Source organism: Anomaloglossus baeobatrachus, chromosome 6 (genome assembly GCF_048569485.1).
Source record: "Anomaloglossus baeobatrachus isolate aAnoBae1 chromosome 6, aAnoBae1.hap1, whole genome shotgun sequence".
Lineage (NCBI taxonomy): Eukaryota > Metazoa > Chordata > Amphibia > Anura > Aromobatidae > Anomaloglossus > Anomaloglossus baeobatrachus.
The window spans coordinates 222787096-222805139 of record NC_134358.1 but is presented as its reverse complement, the minus strand read 5'-3'; the positions used below and the strand labels follow the sequence as shown (position 1 = coordinate 222805139).

The following is an 18044-nucleotide window of genomic DNA, read 5'->3' as shown; positions in this document are numbered from 1 at the left end:
AATAAGAATATAAATAATAATAAACAGCCTTGTCAGGTCTGTTTACTGCTGCATTCACACACCCATTTGTCACGGTCCGAGGACTGACTGTGATGCACAAACTAGCCGCAGCGCCCCCTGGACAAGCACATGATAACCTTATATATTCTTATGAGGCTGTTGAGTTGGGGTTTTGAGACCCGCATCCAGTCTGTGAGCCACGGACCATGAGACACGGATATGTGAATGCAGTGTAATTTTGTATGCAGTTTGTATTGTGAAATCTGCTGATCGACCCACTTTAAAGGTTCTCTGGATTTAACAGGTTTGATTTTCTTTTTTTTTTTTTTTTTACAATCGCTTTGAGGGTTGCTACAGAACTGTAGAATGCTTCTCATTGTGACGAACAATATCAAACAAGCAGGATATAATTTAATTGGTTATAAAACCAAATATAAAAAGAAATGTTATATATTCCTGAAGACCTAGCTACATTTAAAGGGAACCTGTCAGGTGCAATATGCACCCAGAACCACGAGCAGTTCTGAGTGCATATTGCTAATCCCTGCCTAGCTATCCCTTTACCTAGTAGCAAACATAAAGAGATCTTTAGAAAAACTAATGATATGCTAATGAGCGTAGGGACTAGTCGCACTCTTCAGTCTTTTAAGGTACCGTCACACATAGCGAGATCACTGCTGAGTCACGGTTTCTGTCGCAGTAGTGATCCCGTTAGCGATCTTATGTGTGACACCTACCAGCGATCAGGCCCCTGCTGTGAGATCTCTAGTCGTTGCCGAATGGTCCAGGCCATTTTATTCAAAGGTGATGTTTTGCTGGGCAGGACACATCGCTGTGTTTGACACAATGTGACAAGGTCACAGTGACTGCTGAGATCGTTATACAGATCGCTACTGCGACCTGTATCGTTCCTGCATCGTTGGTAAGATCTGACTGTGTGACATCTCACCAGCGACCTCCCAGCGACTTACCAGCGATCCCTATCAAGTCGCATCGTTTTCGGGATCGCTGGTAAGTCGTTGTGTGACTGGGCCTTTAATCAGTTTAGGAATGAATGCAGGAAAAAAACTGTGGAGCGATATAGTGCAATAGGGTCTTATCATTACACAATGTTAAGTAAATGTATTTGAATACACTCACCTGGCGGAGTTGTGACAGTCACAACACCTGTGACAGCATGGAAATTGTGATAGCAGCAGCCCCGGGGGATGCAATGGTGAAGATAGATCAGAACGGGTTTGAATGCCGCGCTATCACAGGGAAGCGATGTTGAATAAATATTCTCTTTATTCATGTCAGGTCAAGACAACGAGTTTCCGAGGTCGCAGCCTCCTTCATCAGGACTACAGAGAAAATCAACAAAGTTTGTTGATTTTCTCTCTAGTTTTGATGAAGGAGGCTGCGACCTCGGAAACTCGTTGACTTGACCTGCATGTGAATAACGAGAATATTTATTCAACATCGCTTCCCTGTGATAGCGCGGCATTCAAAACCCGTTCTTACCTATCACAGGGAAGCGATGTTAAATAAATATTCTCGTTATTCACATGCAGGTCAAGTCAACGAGTTTCCGAGGTCGCAGCCTCCTTCATCAAAACTAGAGAGAAAATCAACAAACTTTGTTGATTTTCTCTGTAGTCCTGATGAAGGAGGCTGCGACCTCGGAAACTCGTTGTCTTGACCTGACATGAATAAAGAGAATATTTATTCAACATCGCTTCCCTGTGATAGCGCGGCATTCAAAACCCGTTCTGATCTATCTTCACCAATCAGTTTAGGAAGGAATTCCATCTTCCGTGAACAGAGTAGATGTATTGCTTGAATATCGGGTAATCTTCCAATATCCACCACTCTATTTTCTTACAGTGAGCTGTTGTCATTATATTTCAAGCTTATTCCCATGTGCGGATTTTCTAAACTACTATTTTGTTTGGAAATAATCTTTCAATAGTAACTTCATTGATGTTCTTATTTTTGCAGGTTTAGACCATAAAATCAAAATTCATAATGTCTCTTGCTGAGCCAGAAAAAAAATCTAAAAAATTGAAGCCATGCGAGTGTTTTTTGTTATAGGAACTTAATACAATTTAAAGTTTAATGATTGGATAATTTTGTTATTGGAGGAGACGAGGTCAGCACGACCTTGTATTTTTCACGATACTGTAGTGGTGATAAAAGCTCCTTCAGCTGTTTAGGGCTGAGATTGAAAACATGCTGAGGTCACTTGGCAAAGTTTTTTTTGTTTTTTTTTAATAATTCTAATTAAAGTTTGACCAATTAACTACATAACTACTTAGGTAAAATTTTGGTTATTAAAATAATGGAGTTTCTACTTGGCTATACATTAGTAACCTATATAACTTGTTTACTCGTTTGTTCCTATTTTAAATAGGTTATATGGCTCGGATGTCATGCACACTGCACACCGGTTTGCGCAAAGCTGTGTCATCATACATCGATTCCCTAGTATTGCAGTATGGAGCTTTGTTAGGTGTCATATGTCAAATATTTTATTTCCGTTAACCCATTCACCACCTTTGATGTACCTATACGTAATTGTTTGGAAGGGGCAGGGCACCAGGATTTTTCGCCATGGGGTTTTGCAGCCCCCAGATTCCTTTACCCTGCGATCACTGAATTCTGTCAATTCTGAATAGCCAATCATAGTGATTTCTGAAAATGAAATTGCCTGAAACAGTGATGTGCAGCTATGATTGGCGCTATAACATCACCTACCATAGTCTGGTGCTGGGAGACAGCACATCAGCAGTGCCAGCGCGGATTGGTGCAATTGGACATTTACGTACAATCGTTTAATCAGTGAGCAGGAGGGCAGTATCACCGCTGGGCGCAGCCTCATTCTAACTTGGAAATGTGTGCACTGCAGTCATTGTGTCATTCTGCTGCCGATCTGCTGGGACTTTTTCTGCTGCAGACTATTCTTGCCTTTGCCACCACTTCTGCTGCTGTTTGAAGGCCTGTCAGAAAGAGGTTAAGATGTGTTCCTGTCTCCCGCTTTTTTCTAATCCTCCAATCCCTCCAACCAATTTCCCCTTACCCCCTTTCCCTTACCTCTGCCCCTTCCCCCTGCTGTTGCTGAGTGCTGATCAGTACGTGATCACTCGATTTTTGGCAGTTTTGCACTACCTTCGAGCGTGCGTCTTGCAGCTGCTGAGCGCTGATCAGTGACGCACATCACTGATTGGCATCTGTTAGTTGTTTTTTTTTTTTTTTTTTCCCCCCCTCAGAGTCTAACTAAAAATAATAATTTACATTATTTGGTGAGGCTAGATTTGGGATAGTTAAAAAAAAAAAAAAAAAAATGGAGGAGAGAATCTCAGCTTCCTGTATATTTCCTCCTCCTCCTCCTCTGCATCCTCCAGTGATAATGAACCCCCACGCAGAATGCCCAGGACAGCAAATGGAGCAGCTCCCACTTTTAGTGACCCGCTATGGACCTCAACCACCCAACAATTGAGTCTGATTCTGGATTATGTGGCCCAGTGAAGAATCCATTTTTACACTGTAGGCCTCATAGAACTTAATTTTTTCAAGTATTTTTTTCCTGAGCATTTTTGTAAATCTCACTTTGGCTCAGACAAATTTATATGTCCTACAATTTTTTTTCCCAAAATCCCACTTTATAATTTGCTTACTGGACCCTCATAGATGCAGTAGAAATTATGAAGCTTTGAGGCCTTGTCCTTCACAAATGGATAGTGAAGAAGCCATAAATTCAGCATTATTGGAGTGTTGATGTTTTATATAACACTCCAATTTTCTGCATGGTTATGACTCGGAAACAATTTGAAGCCATTCACAAGTTTTTACATTACAATGATAATGCACAGTGTCCACCCCGAAATGACCCTCAACTTTGACCGACTTTTCAAAATTCGCTCAGTCATTGATCACCTCAGCAACAAGTTTGCTGAAGTGTACATTCCTCAAAGCGACATCTGTGTACATGAGTCCCTAATCCACTTCAAGGGTAGGCTTAAATTCCAGCAATTCCTGCCCAGTAAGAGGGCCAAGTATGGAATGAAAATATATAAACTGTGCGAAACTACTTCAGGGTACACCCACAGATTTAGGGTTTATGAAGGGAGGGACACCCGGATTCAAATGCCTTTATGCCATCTTGTCCTTGGAGTGAGTGAAAAAATTGTGTGGGATTTGGTGCACCCACTTTTGGATAATGGTTATCACTAGAGCTGATCGAACGCCTGAAAAACCGGGGCCGGCGGATCACTAACAGATTTAAAAATAAGTCCGATCTGCTCCGGAATCTGGAGATTAAAAACGTTTGTTGAGGGGATGGGGGGGGTAGGAGCGCGCGTGGTGTACTCACTGACTTGGCGGCACACTTCTTCCGAAGCCGACAATTCATTCTTCATTGTTTTGCCCGCCCACCGGCGCGTGTCATTGGTTGCAGTTAGACATGCCCCCATCCTGAGTGTCAGCGTGTCAGCTGACTGCAACCAATCACAGGCGGCAGGACAGCCGGTGGGCAGGAAAGCAGTGTATCCGTCGCAAGTGTGACGCCGGCTTTTTTATTTTTTATATTTTTTAATTAAAAAAACCCGACGTGCGGTCCCCCTTAATTTTCATCCCCAGCCATAATAATGCCGGCTGGGGGCTGGTATTTCAGTTCGCAGCTGCCCGGTATTGCTGCATCTATTAGATGTGGCATTCCCGGTACATTACCGACTGTTCCCGGAGGCGTGATGCGGTGCCAGTTGGGGGTAATAGGTTTGTGATTGCACGGCTGTCTGTGAGATACCCGCATCACAAACCTGTAAATGAATGTAAATAAACACACACAGAGAAAAATCCTTTATTTAGAATAAAGTACAAACGCACCCTCGTTCACCACTTTATTACCCAACACCCTGCAGCTCCGGCGTAAGCCACTTGTCCCACGGTGACACATCTGGCTCTGCTACATATCACAGCTAGCAGCCATAAAGTACGGCTGCCAGCTCTAAGTGTAGACACTGACTGAGCAGAGGCTGTGACAGGCTGTTCTGTGAAATTGTCTCCTCCACTGCTCCAGCCCCTCCCCTCCTCAGTGCCGGCCCGCCCCCCGCAGCAGAGGTCCGCTCTCACTGACCTCTAGCAGGGACACTCGCATGACACTCTGCTCTGCTGTACTGCCAGCATGAGCCGAGTGTCAAATCAAAAAATCTAAATCTTTATTTTTATATAACGCTAACATATTCCGTAGCGCTTTACATACATCAGTAACCCTGTCCCCATTGGGGCTCACAATCTAAAGTCACTATCTGTATGTCTTTGGAGTGTGGGAGGAAACCCACACAAACACGGGGAGAACATACAAACTCCTTGCAGATGGTGTCCTTTGTTGGATTTGAACCCAGGACCCCAGCGCTGCAAGACTGCAGTGCTAACCATTGAGCCACCGTGCCGCCCATGCGATGGGATCGCACCAGTGTAAAATCGCACTGGTGCACGCGGATACAGACAGCGGAGGGGATGGGGAGAAAGTGCTCCCTCTATCTTCTCCGCTCCTGTGATGCGATTGCAAGATCGCATCACAGTCGCATGACCCTCTGCTGACACCCGCAGCAGAGGGTCATTTGCATATCGCTTCCGATGCTGTCGCATCAGAAGCGGTAAGCAAGTGTACAAGAGCCCTCAGAAGTGTGCGGGTGATGCAATGTCAGACTCATGCGGGTCTGACATGACCTCACAAGACACAGCCTGCCACTGTCTGAACATGAGCGTGCATGTACCTAGAAACACATGCACGCTCCTGTCAGATATGTGTGCGGCTGTGCTGCGATGTCAGACTTGTGGGAGTCCCTCGCAAGTGTGACTGATAAATCGCATGCGTTTTTTTTTAAATTTAAATAAATAATTAAATAAAAAATGACGTGCGGTCTCCCTCCAATTTTCATCCCCAGCCATGTAAACGCCGGCTGGGGGCTGGTATATTCTCAGCCCGCAGCCGCCCGGTATTGCCGCATCTATTAGATGTGACAATTCCGGTGCAATATCGGCTCATCTTGATTGCCCTGGTGCGATGGCAATCAAGGTAATAGCAGGGGTTAATAACAGCGCACGGCTGCTACTAAACCCTAGGTTTGTGATCGCACGGGCATCTGTGAGATACCCGCATCACAAACCTCTAAATTACAGTAAATAAACAAGACACAGAGAAATCCTTTATTTAGAAAAAAGTACAAACGCAGCTTCCTCCTTCACCACTTTATTATCCCAACACAGCCCTGCAGCTCCGGCGTAATCCACACGAGATCCAGCGAAGACACATCCAGCTCTGCTACATGTCAGAGCGAGCAGCCATAGAGCACGACTGCCCGATCTGAGTGCAGCGTAGTACTGACGGCGATAAGCGATGACTGCAGTAGAGACAGTCACAGGCTGGGGGACGCGTCAGCCAGGAACCAATCACAGATGAAAGGACGGCCGGTGGGCGGGGAAAACACGGAAAGCTGTGTGTATGCGATGGACAGTACAGGAAGTGAATGCGCGACACGGAAGCAAGTGTGCCGCCATGATATCGAGTCTCTGGAAGTATGAAACGCTAATTTATTTCTGATTTTGTTCATTTTTATTAATTGCCGAATCCGGATCGTGCACCCGTAATCCCGCGCCCGGGTGCGGCACAGATATATTGCTGAAACCGCGCGGATCTGGACTTTTACAGTCAGGATCCGCTCAGCACTAGTTATCACCTCTTCGTACATAAGGTTTACACCAACATGCTACTCTAAAAGCCGCTTTCTGCCAGAGCTACCTGAGCATGTGATACTGTGCACAAAACCTAGAGAGGACTCCTAGGTTGCTTATTTGCCAGCTGCTCAAAAAGGGCGAGAGCAGAGCCCAATATAAAGAAAATATGCTTGTGGTTAAGGACAAGAGGAATGTCCTTTTCTTGACCACAATACATCGTAATGGCAGCAACTCCACCACAAGGTATCACTACATATCTCTCCAGACCAGACTGTGTCTTGAGGGAAGTTGATCTTTCTGATCAAGTCCTCCAGCCCTACAGTGCCATGCGGAAATCTAAAAAGCTGACCGTGAACATTTTAGTATTGGCAATTTCCACACTGACTACTTTACATTGTATCAAAGTATCATATCGTCAGTGTTGTCCCATGAAAAGATATAAAATATTTGCAAAAATGTGAGGGGTGTACTCGCTATTGGGATATACTGTATATGCACATAGGTTGTATACACAATACATTTTTCCTTTCGCCACGACAGCACCCACGAGAGAGGGATCCGCCCCCTTCAGGACAGGAAACCTACAGATAAAAAAGGGGCAGTCCCCCTCCCTCATCAGTTGGTTTCCTGTCCTGCATGGAGAGGAACCTACAGTACCTGGGTCCGGTTGAGTCCGTGCGGTCTCCAAGGGAACGGCGGAGCTCTGGATCCGGAAGCACGGTCGGTGGAGCTCCCCTCGTGGACTCCGTCCTCCGGTGCACCTCGTCCTCTTTCTCCTGGTCCGGCTTTGCCTCCGGGAGATATGACGCCTGCAGCAGGGTGTGCTTCTCCCAGTCGTGTGCGCGGCGGGGGGGGGCCCTGCCGCGTCGAAGGTGCACGCTTCCCTGCTGCAGTGACCCGGAAGTATACAGGAGCACTTCCGGGGGAGCGGCCGGGAAGGTTCCTAGTGAAGCCCGTGGTCCCCTCCATCCTGGCCGGACGCTGCGATGCTGGTGAGTCTAGTGCGGTCGGGCCGGAGCCTCTCCCTGACGCGTGCCGGCGTCTTCCCCACCACACGGGTGCCGGACGCGGGGTAAGTGGCTGTGTGCTCGGCGGCCGGCACCTCTCTGTGGAACGGGCGGTGCCTCCGGTTGCACAGCGGGTGCGCTGTGTCCGGGGCCGCGTCCCCGCTCTGTCTCCCGGTAGTGCACGGAGGGTCGTCCCGGTGTCCCTGCCTGCTCGTCCGGGGTCGGTACTTCTATGTGGCTCCCTGCGGGGCTTCAGGCGGGCTGTGTGGCTTCCTGATCACAGCTTGGGAGCTGGTTTTTTGCCGCATGGCCAGGGGCCCCTGTAGCCCCTGTGTTTGCCTAGCACCCTGTACCTCCGTGGACTCATGGCCCCTGTAAGGCTTCTGTAGACTCTGGTAGCCTCTGTGGACTCCTGGCCCTCATGGCCTATGTGGTATCCTGGCCCACGTGGCCTCTGTGGCCTCCGGGCCCTCGTGGCCTCTGTGGCCTCCTGGCCCTTGTGGCCTCTCTGTGTCTCCTGGCCCTCGTGCCCTCTGTGGACTCATGGCCCCTGTAAGGCTGCTATGGACTCCGGGCCCCTGTATTTCTGTGGACTCCTGGCCCTCGGGCCTCGGTGGACTCCTGGCCCTCGGGCCTCTGTGGACTCCTGGCCCTCGGGCCTCTGTGGACTCTGGGCCCTCGTGGCCTCTGTGGACTCTGGGCCCTCGTGGCCTCTGTGGACTCCGGGACCTCGTGGCCTCTGTGGCCTCCTGGCCCTCGTGCCCTCTATGGCCTCCTGGCCCTCGTGCCCTCTATGGCCTCCTGGCCCTCATGACCTCTCTGGACTCCTGGCCCTCGGGCCTCTGTGGACTCCTGGCCCCTGTGCCCCTGTAGGCTCCTGGCTCCTGTGGACTCGTGATGGCCCCCTGTGGGTTCCTGACCTTTGTAGGTTCTTGGCCCCTGGGGCCTATGTGCCCTCCTGGTCCTTGTGGCCTCCGGGCTCCTGTGGCACTGGGTTTCCTGACCTCTGTGGCTCCTGAGCCTCCTGGTCTCTGTGGCCTCTGTGTCCTCTGGACCTCCTGTCTTCTGTTCTCGGGTCCTCCGGGCCTTGGGCCCTCCCTGTCTCTGAGCCTCCTGGCTTTTGCGCCTTCGGTCGTAGTGGCCCAGGTCTCCTGGCCTCGGGGCTCTGTGTCTCTCGGCCTCATGTTTCCGGGCCGCGTGCTTCCTGGTTTGGTGCCTGCCCTTGGTCCCTTGTGCCTCTTGGCCTTGGCCCTCTGTGTTGCCTGCCCTTGGGCCTCCTGGCCTGGGGCCGCTGTTCATCCTTGCCTTTGCCCACTGTGCTTCCTGGCCTTGGGGCCGCTATACCTTCTGACCTCGGGCCTCTGTTCCTTCTGGCCTCGGGCCTCTGTGCCTTCTGGCCTCGGGCCTCTGTGCCTTCCGGCCTCGGACCTCTGTGCCTTCTGGCCTCGGGACCTCTGTGTCTTCTGGCCTCGGGCCTCTGGGTCTTCTGGCCTCGGGCCTCTGTGCCTTCTGGCCTCGGGCCTCTGTGCCTTCTAGCCTCGGGCCTATGTGCCTTCTCGGCCTGGGGTCCATGTACCTCCGGGCCTCGGTGCCTCCTGCCTTCGGGCCTCTGTGTGCTGCGCTGCGCCTTGGGCTCCTGGTCACGCGCTTCGGTTGCCTCCTGGCCTCATGTCTTCTACCTCGGTGCCTCTGGCCTCTCGGGTTCCTGGTCTCTGTGGCTCCCTGGCCTCTATGTGGCTCCCTGGCCTCTGTGGGCTCCCTGGCCTCTGTGTGACTGCCTGGCCTCTGTGTGGCTTCCGGGCCTCTGTGTGGCTTTCGGGCCTCTGTGTGGCTTCCGGACCTCTGTGTGGCTTCCGGACCTCTGTGTGGCTTCCGGACCTCTGTGTGGCTTCCGGACCTCTGTGTGGCTTCCTGGCCTCTGTGTGGCTTCCTGGCCTCTGTGTGGCTTCCTGGCCTCTGTGTGGCTTCCTGGCCTCTGTGTGGCTTCCTGGCCTCTGTGTGGCTTCCTGGCCTCTGTGTGGCTTCCTGGCCTCTGTGTGGCTTCCTGGCCTCTGTGTGGCTTCCTGGCCTCTGTGTGGCTTCCTGGCCTCTGTGTGGCTTCCTGGCCTCTGTGTGGCTTCCTGGCCTCTGTGTGGCTTCCTGGCCTCTGTGTGGCTTCCTGGCCCCTGTGTGGCTTCCTGGCCCCTGTGTGGCTTCCTGGCCCCTGTGTGGCTTCCTGGCCCCTGTGTGGCTTCCTGGCCCCTGTGTGGCTTCCTGGCCCCTGTGTGGCTTCCTGGCCCCTGTGTGGCTTCCTGGCCCCTGTGTGGCTTCCTGGCCCCTGTGTGGCTTCCTGGCCCCTGTGAGCCTTCCGGGCCTCTGTGTGCCTTCTGGGCCTCCTGGGCCCGTGCTTCTGTGCCTTCTGGCTCGGGCCTCTGTGTCTCTTGGCCTCTGTGCCTCTTGACCTTCTGTGCCTCTTGGCTTCTTGGTCTCTGTGCAGTCTTGGCTTCTGTGCATTTCTTGGCTTCTGGGCCTCCCGGCCCCGTGCCTCTGTGCCTGCTGTGCCCGGCCTCTGTGCCTCTTGGTCTCTTGGCCTTTGTGCCTCTTGGCTCCAACCTTGTGCCTCTGGGCCTCTGTGCCTCTTGGCCCTTGTGCCTCTTGGCCTCTGTGCCTTCTTGGCCTCTGTGCCTTCTTGGCCTCTGTGCCTTCTTGGCCTCTGTGCCTTCCTGGCCTCTGTGCCTTCTTGGCCTCTATGCCTGCTTGGCCTCTGGACCTTCCTGGTCTCTGTGCCTGCTGGCTTGGGCCTCCTGACCCTGTGCCTCCTGGCTCCGGCCTCTGTGCCTCTGTACCTCTTGGCCTCTGTGCCTCTTGGCCTTTGTCGTTTGGCCCTCGGGCCTCTGTGCCTCTTGGCCCCTGTGCCTCTTGTCCTCTGTGCCCTTTGGCCTCTGTGCCCTTTGGCCTCTGTGCCGCTGGGCCTTTGTGCCTCTTGGCCGCTGTGCCGTTTGGCCTCTGTGCCGTTTGGCCTCTGTTCCTCTTGGCCTCTGTTCCTCTTGGCCTCTGTTCCTCTGGGCCTCGGTGCCGGTTGGCCTCTGTGCCGTTGGCCTCTGTGCCGTTTGGCCTCTGTTCCTCTTGGCCTCTGTGCCTCTTGGCCCTTGTACCGCATTGCCTCTTGCCTCTTGGCCTGCGCTCCGTGACTCTGTGCTTCTTGCCCTCTGTGCCTCTGCGCCTCTCTACCTCTTGGGTTCGGGGCCTCTTGACCTCTGGCACTCTTGGACTCTGGGCCTTCGGGCCTTTGGGGCCTCTGGGCCTCTTGTCCTCCGTGACTCCCTGCCTCTATGCCTCTGGGCCTCTTGGCTTCGGGGCCTCTGTGCCGCTTGGCCTCTGTGCCGCTTGGTCTCTGTGCCGCTTCCCTCTGTGCTGCTTGACCTCGGTGCCTTTTGGTCTCTGTGCCTCTTGGTCTCTGTGTCTCTTGGGCTCTGTACCTCTTGGGCGCTGTGCCTCTTGGACGCTGTGCCTCTTGGTCTCTGTGCCTCTTGACCTCTGTGCCTCTTGGTCTCTGGGCCTCTGTGCCTCTTGGGCTCGGGACCTCTGGGGGTCTGGGCCTCTTGGGCTCTGGGCCTTGGGGCCTCTTGGCCTCTGTGCCTCTGTGCCTCTTTACCTCTTGGCCTCTGTGCACTGGGGCCTCCTGGTCGTTGGGCTTGCTTCTTGCGGCGCTCCTGGTTGGTTCTTCCTGCCTTGGCCTTGCGCCGCTGCCGCCTTGCGCCTCCCTGGCCTTCCGCCTGGCCTGGCGCCTTGGGCTTCCTGCTTCGACTCTACATCTCTTCTCCTCCTCGTCCGTGGCGGTGCTCTCTCTTGGTCGCCCTTGCTTCTGCGGGGCGTGTTCGCGCCTATCCGGCTCTGTCCGTTGGTCTTTCCTGCCTTGCGGTGTTCCAGTCTGATTGCTCTCCTGCCGAGCGGGTGTCTTCGGTGTTTTTTCTTCCCGCGCAGGCTGTCTTCTCCGTTCTTCGTTTCGCTGCCTGTTCATGGGGGGGGGCTCTGTCCTCGTCTGTGTCGCTAGGTCGGCCCCTTGGCGGAGGGGTTGGTCTTTGTTTTTGTTCTTTGTCTTTCAGAGTTCCGGCAGTGATCCTCGCGTGGCGTGCCATCCCTTGTCCCGATGGCTGTGGGCTGCTGTTCCCCTCTCGTCTGTGGTGCTGCGGGTTCCCCTGGCCTCCTCGGTGTCGGATCCTTCTCCTGGGCGGTTGCCTCCTCCTTGGATGGTTGTGGCCTGTGTCTCCTTCGGTGGTATTGTACGGCTGTGTCCTGCCCTCTCCGTCTGGTTTCCGGTCTTTGCCGGCTGGCCTTTGTTCTTCCGCTGTCTTCGGTTGGAGGCTTGGCCCTTCGTGTGGTTTTTTCCCTCCCTGAGTGTGTTATCTCTCTAAGTCTCTCGTGGGTGCTGTCGTGGCGAAAGGAAAAGACTAAATTACTTACGGTAATGGGATTTTCCAGAGCCCACGACAGCACCCTTTACACCCCTGCCCTTTTGTTTTCTTCACCCTTTGGGTTTGGTGGTTCTACGTTTGTCTTGTATTGTTACTAATTTGTGGCGGTTCCTCTCCCGGTTCTCTGCAACCAACTGATGAGGGAGGGGGACTGCCCCTTTTTTATCTGTAGGTTTCCTGTCCTGAAGGGGGCGGATCCCTCTCTCGTGGGTGCTGTCGTGGGCTCTGGAAAATCCCATTACCGTAAGTAATTTAGTCTTTCCGTATGTTGCAGATGACCATCGACAAATGTCACTTGTGTATTGTGACGACCATCTGCAATCATTCATTTTATGGTGCAGATTATCCTCTAGGGTTTCAGCTTTTGCAGTGCAAGGGGTGAAATTTGCAGAAAATCCTCTGTATTTCTGAAGTGGAATCTGCAAGGAAAGAGTGATTTGTGTTCTCACTCATGCTCTGAAATGATAGTAGAGGAGCTGAGCAATGTCAGCAGCGAGGAGAGAGGGATGTGTCTTCTCTCTTCTGCACAGAGACTGTGATCAGTATAAGGCTGGACTCACACGAGCGTATGGCATCCGATGCGAGAGCATCGGATGCGATATGCTAATGTCCCCCGGCTCAGGCTCTGCTGCGAGCGTGAGCCGGGTGTCATGCGACTGTAACCCGATCTTGCGATCGGGTCACAGCTGTGAAGCTGAGTGCAGGCGCTGCGGAGGAGAGGGAGGGGTTAATCCTCCCATCTCCTCCACTGTCAGCCTGTGCGTAGATCGCACTGCACTGGGATAACATCCGAGTGCAGTCCGATGTATCTCTCGCATCCATTCACTTGAATGGGTGCGAGAGATACGGCTCTCGCAGACAATCACAGCATGCTGCCGCTTTTCTCGCATCCAGAATCTGGATGCGAGAAAAGCTGACCAACAGCTCAACCTCATTGCCTAACATTGGTCAGAGTGCAATGCGAGAATTTCTCGCATTGCACTCTTCCGATTTTCACGCTCGTGTGAGCGTACCCTAACAGAGGTTTGTTTTCAGATAGTGCTGGCCCTGGGCAATCAATATAGGAGTGGCCAACATCAAAATAAGTGGCTGGAGCGTTGCATTGAGCACCCTCATTTGCAATATACAATTAGGCTATGTTCACACAGGGCTTTTTTGGTAATTTTTTTTCTTCACCAAAACCTGATCTTGTGGCAGGAAATCTCCTTTGAGTCATCTGCGTTTTTGGTGCATTTTTCATGCGTTCTTTTTAGTGGCGTTTTTGCTGCAGATTTGGTTCGGATTTGCTGCTTTTTTTTTTCTACAAAATGGGTTGTATCAATGAAAAAACGCAGCAAATCTGCAGCGAAGAATTGACATGCTCATTCTTTAAAAACCTGCCCACAAACGCAGGTATTTGAGAAAAGTCAGGAAAAAAAAAACACGTGTGTGTGTGTGTGTGTGTGTGTGTGTGTGTGTGTGTGTGTGTGTGTGTGTGTGTGTGTGTGTGTGTGTGTGTTTTCAGAAATCTCATAGACTTTCCATGTGTTAGTTACAATACTCATATTTAGCTAATCCTATCAAAGGTTTTTCAGCTCTTTGGAACTTTCCTTATGTTATTGTGTATGAAGGGTGGCTGGGTTATTTCAGGAGAACACACTCGTCTGTTTTGCAGCGTTGGACTGCGGCCAGCTGGTTCTGCACTTAGAATGCTTGTATAGATTATTTAGATAACGATCATTTATTTCATCCTGCAGAGGAGGATTTCAACATTGTACAATGCGCTGCCCTAATGTCTGCACGAAAGCTTTAAGTTAGGACAGAAGAAACGTAACCTTTTCCTTTTAGAATCTGTAACTTCTGTTTCTGTGATCACTATGCTTTTGCATACTATTTGCATGTTGGCTTTTTACAATCTTCAATTGATTGGCAGTAAACTGAACAGTGGCATCATTCTACAGATCCAGGTCTCTTGCAAACAATTGCGGAAGAAAAGATTTCTGTAAAATGTTGGTTTTATCCTGCCAATTCTGAATAATTAATATGCAGTACATTTCTTCAGTGTTTAACAAGAAACTGTTTAAAGGGAACCTGTCACCACTTTTTCGGCCTATAAGCTGCAGCCACCACCACCAGGCTCTTATATATAGAATTCTAACATGCTGTATATAAGAGCCCGGGCTGGGAGTATAACATAAAAAACACTTTATAATACCTACCTAACGGTCTTACTGTGGGCCTTATGGGCGTCTCCATTGTCCGGTGCCGGCGTCTCCTCTTTTGGCCATTTTCATTCTCCTTATTCTCTAGCCACGGTGCCTTACAAGTCCGACGTCCTACACAATCGCCGGCATTCGGGTCCTGAGTAGGCACACTTTGATCTGCCCTGAGCAGGATCGGCGAGTGTGTATGACGTAGACGCGTCATGCACCCAGGCTTCAGAAAGAGGACGAAGATGGCCGAAAAAGGAGGCGCCAGCACTGGAGACGCCCATAGGGCCCGCAGCACGACTGTTTGGTAAGTTTTAGAAAGTGTTTTTTATGTTATACCCCCGGCCTGCGCTCTTATATACAGCATGTTAGAATTCTGTATATAAGACTATGTGCGCACGTTGCGTTCTGTCCCTGCAGAAATTTCTGCAGCAATTTGAACAGCACACGTGCGCTTCAAATCGCTGCAGAAACAGTCCGTAATGAAAAAATTAAAAAAGCCGATTCCATGCGCTCTGACTGCAGCCCCTCCCATAGACAGGGCGGGGGATGCAGGCAAAGCGCAGGAAAGAAGTGACATGTCACTTCTTAGAACGCGCGCTTCGGGCAACAGCCGAAGCACTGCGCTCTAATACGCCACGTGCGCACGGCTCCTACATAATCTTCATAGATTATGCTGGGGACGCAGGACGCATGCAGTTACGCTGCGGTGCAGATCGCAGCGTAACTGCATGCAAATATGCAACGTGCGCACATGGCTTAAGAGCCCGGTGGTGGTGGCCGCAGCTTATAGGCCGAACAAGTGACAGGTTCCCTTTAAAAAGAGTGTTTACGATAACATTTTGCTAAAAAGACTTATTGACTGCAGGTTTGTGAGCGTTTTCTGTGCCATGGAATTGTGGTCACAATTTGACATTTTTTTTTTTTAGGGGTGTACTCACTTTTGTTGCCAAAGGTTTAGACATCAATGGCCATGTGTTGAGTTAGGCTACTTTCACACTTGCGTTGGACGGCTTCCGTTGCTATCCGCAGCCTTGAGGAATTACGGTAACCGTTGCAGGAAACAGTTATATGCCTCATAGACTTCTAGCAACGGATGATCTTGCATTGCATCCGCCCCGCGGCGCATCAGTTGTTTTGACGCTGAGCGTCAGTGACCGTCGGGCGGATGGAACGCTGCATGTAGTGTTTTTCTGCACTTCAAAAAAACGCAACCTGCAGGATTTTGTCGGCGTCCGTTGTTTTTATAATGGACGCCTATGGTGGCGGATTCCGTTAGAATCCGTCATTTGACGGATTCTGTTAAGGCATCCATCTTTACACAACTGCGCATGCTCAGATATGTAAAGTCAAGGAAAAAAAACCTATAACGGATTGCGTTATTTTGTACGATCCGTAGCATCTGTTGTGCCACTATATGCAACGCAATGCTACGTCACACAACGCAATGCTACGGATCCCGTCCAACGCAAGTGTGAAACTAGCCTTATTTAGAGGATACACCACATTTACACTGCTATACAAGCTGTACGCTGACTACTTCACATTGTATCAAAGTGTCACACCTTCAGTGTTGTACCTTGAAAAGATCTAATGAAATATTTACAAAACAGATGTTAGGGGTGTACTAACATTTGTGATATACTGCATGTAGAAACACATAGCATAACAATATTCACAAAGATGATGCCAAAATTCACCTCCATGCCTAGAAACTCCTGCAGTAAAATCAATGCGGAATCTCCAGACTATTATTTCCTATGCCTATGTCGTTGCTGTAAAACCATTTAGTTGCTCTTCACACTAGCAAAGACCGCAGACAGAAAATCAGACCGATTAATTTAAAGAATATATGGTTTAATTAGTAAATAAAAAAGGGTGATACATTATATAACTACAAAATAAACAAAATAATTTTCATAAATATGAGGCTTCTGTGGACCTCTAATTTCCAGTGTTGCTGAAGTGTCTTCATTGTGCGCAGGTCTACAGCGCATATGTTTTTGCTTTCTGTAATAGGAAGTGACCTATTATGTTATTAATGTCATTTTTCGTGCTCTTTTTAGTCCCTGCTGGAATGTTGCTCTTTTTGCACAGGTTTAACTATATAAAAAAATCTTTCTCCCGCAGAACATGCAGAGCAAGCTGATTTATGGCTACTGAATAGTTGCACTGTGAAGAGTCCAGCTGAAGACCACTTCAGGAACTCCATTAGGTAAGTAATTGGGTTTCTTTAAGTAGTTGTAAAACGCATGTAGATTATGAATGCCCTTCACATCCTATATAACTGTTGACATCATTGAGGCTGATCCCTTCCTCAGGGCCTGCCGTAGAGTCAGTAGAAAGTCTTCCCATTCTGGAGGGTTTAAACGTTCTCCCTATGACCACCATGTTCTACCACATTTACCCTTGTGATTGGCTCAGGTTGACCTGCTGATGTTGATATCAAGGTATGCTTTACTGCAGGAAGCACCAGAAGACACTGAGCTAGGAGTGTAGACATTTTCAAGAACTGTACATGTGTAGACAGTTCATGTCTTGCAGTAAATAAATGAGTTTTTTGATGCGACCAGACAGAGCCATAGGCAGCAGTGATAAATGAGCAAACTAAATACTTGTGTGTAGCGAAGATAATCTGTTACAGTAGCGTTAAGGTACCATCACACTAAGCGACGCTCCAGCGATCCCACCAGCAGGGATCGCTGGAGCGTCGCTACATGGTCGCTAGTGAGCTGTCAATCAGGCAGATATCCACAGCGATCAGAGACCAGCCACCAGCGACCTGTGTAACGACGCTGTGCTTCGTAATCATAGTACACATCAGGTTACTAAGCAAAGCGCTTTGCTTATAGTTACCCGATGTGTACCTTGGCTACGTGTGCAGGGAGCAGAGAGCCGGCTTCTACAAGCTGCAGACGCTGGTAACCAAGGTAAATATCGGGTAACCAAGCAAAGCCTTTGTTTGGTTACTCGATGTGTACCTTGGTTACCAGCGTCCACAGAAGCCGGCTCCCTGCTCCCTGCACATTCAGATCGTTGCTCTGTCGCTGTCACACACAGCGATGTGTGCTTCACAGCAGGAGAGCAACAAGTAAAAAATGGTCCAGGACATTCAGCAACGACCGGCGACCTCACAGGAGGGGCCAGGTCGTTGCTGGATGTCACACACAGCGACATCGCTAGCAAGATCGCTGCTACGTCACAAAAAACGTGATTCAGCAGCGATGTCGCTTAATGAGATGTGGCCTTTACATATGAATAGCAGCAGAGGGTTTGTAATGCGTACAACAGACAACTTATTTATCAGCAGATCTGAGCTAAGATATAAATTCAGAGGCTTGAGAAACAAACGGGTTTGCTGAAGAGACAATTGCCAGGAGAGAACGGAATGGTGAGGCAAACTTTAAGGGTAAGCACACACTGCGAGAAAACACAAAATCGCATTCCACTTGGACCCATGTTACTCTGAGGTGGCTCCCATGTGCGATTTTTTTTTTTTTTTTTTTTTTTTTTTTTTTTTTTTTTCTCTCAGCTCTAATTGGACCGAGAAAACAATCACAGCATGCTGCGGGTGGAATCTGATTTGTATTCACTTGCACCCATACAAGTCTGTGTGCGAGAGAAATATCGCACTGCAGTCACATTACACCAAAGTGCAGTGCAATATGCGCATCAGC

At 50.1% G+C, this 18044-nt stretch overlaps 1 protein-coding gene across 2 annotated transcripts in view; it reads left to right on the top strand.

Annotated features, from left to right (window-relative positions):
* Window positions 1-18044, top strand: part of CDKAL1 (CDKAL1 threonylcarbamoyladenosine tRNA methylthiotransferase) — a 1035666-nt gene that overhangs the window by 93203 nt on the left and 924419 nt on the right. For both annotated transcript variants that reach the window (XM_075314700.1, XM_075314699.1), the window contains exon 5: window positions 16498-16582. In XM_075314700.1, coding sequence (XP_075170815.1) covers window positions 16498-16582 — 85 coding nt within the window. The remainder of the gene's footprint in view (window positions 1-16497; window positions 16583-18044) is intronic.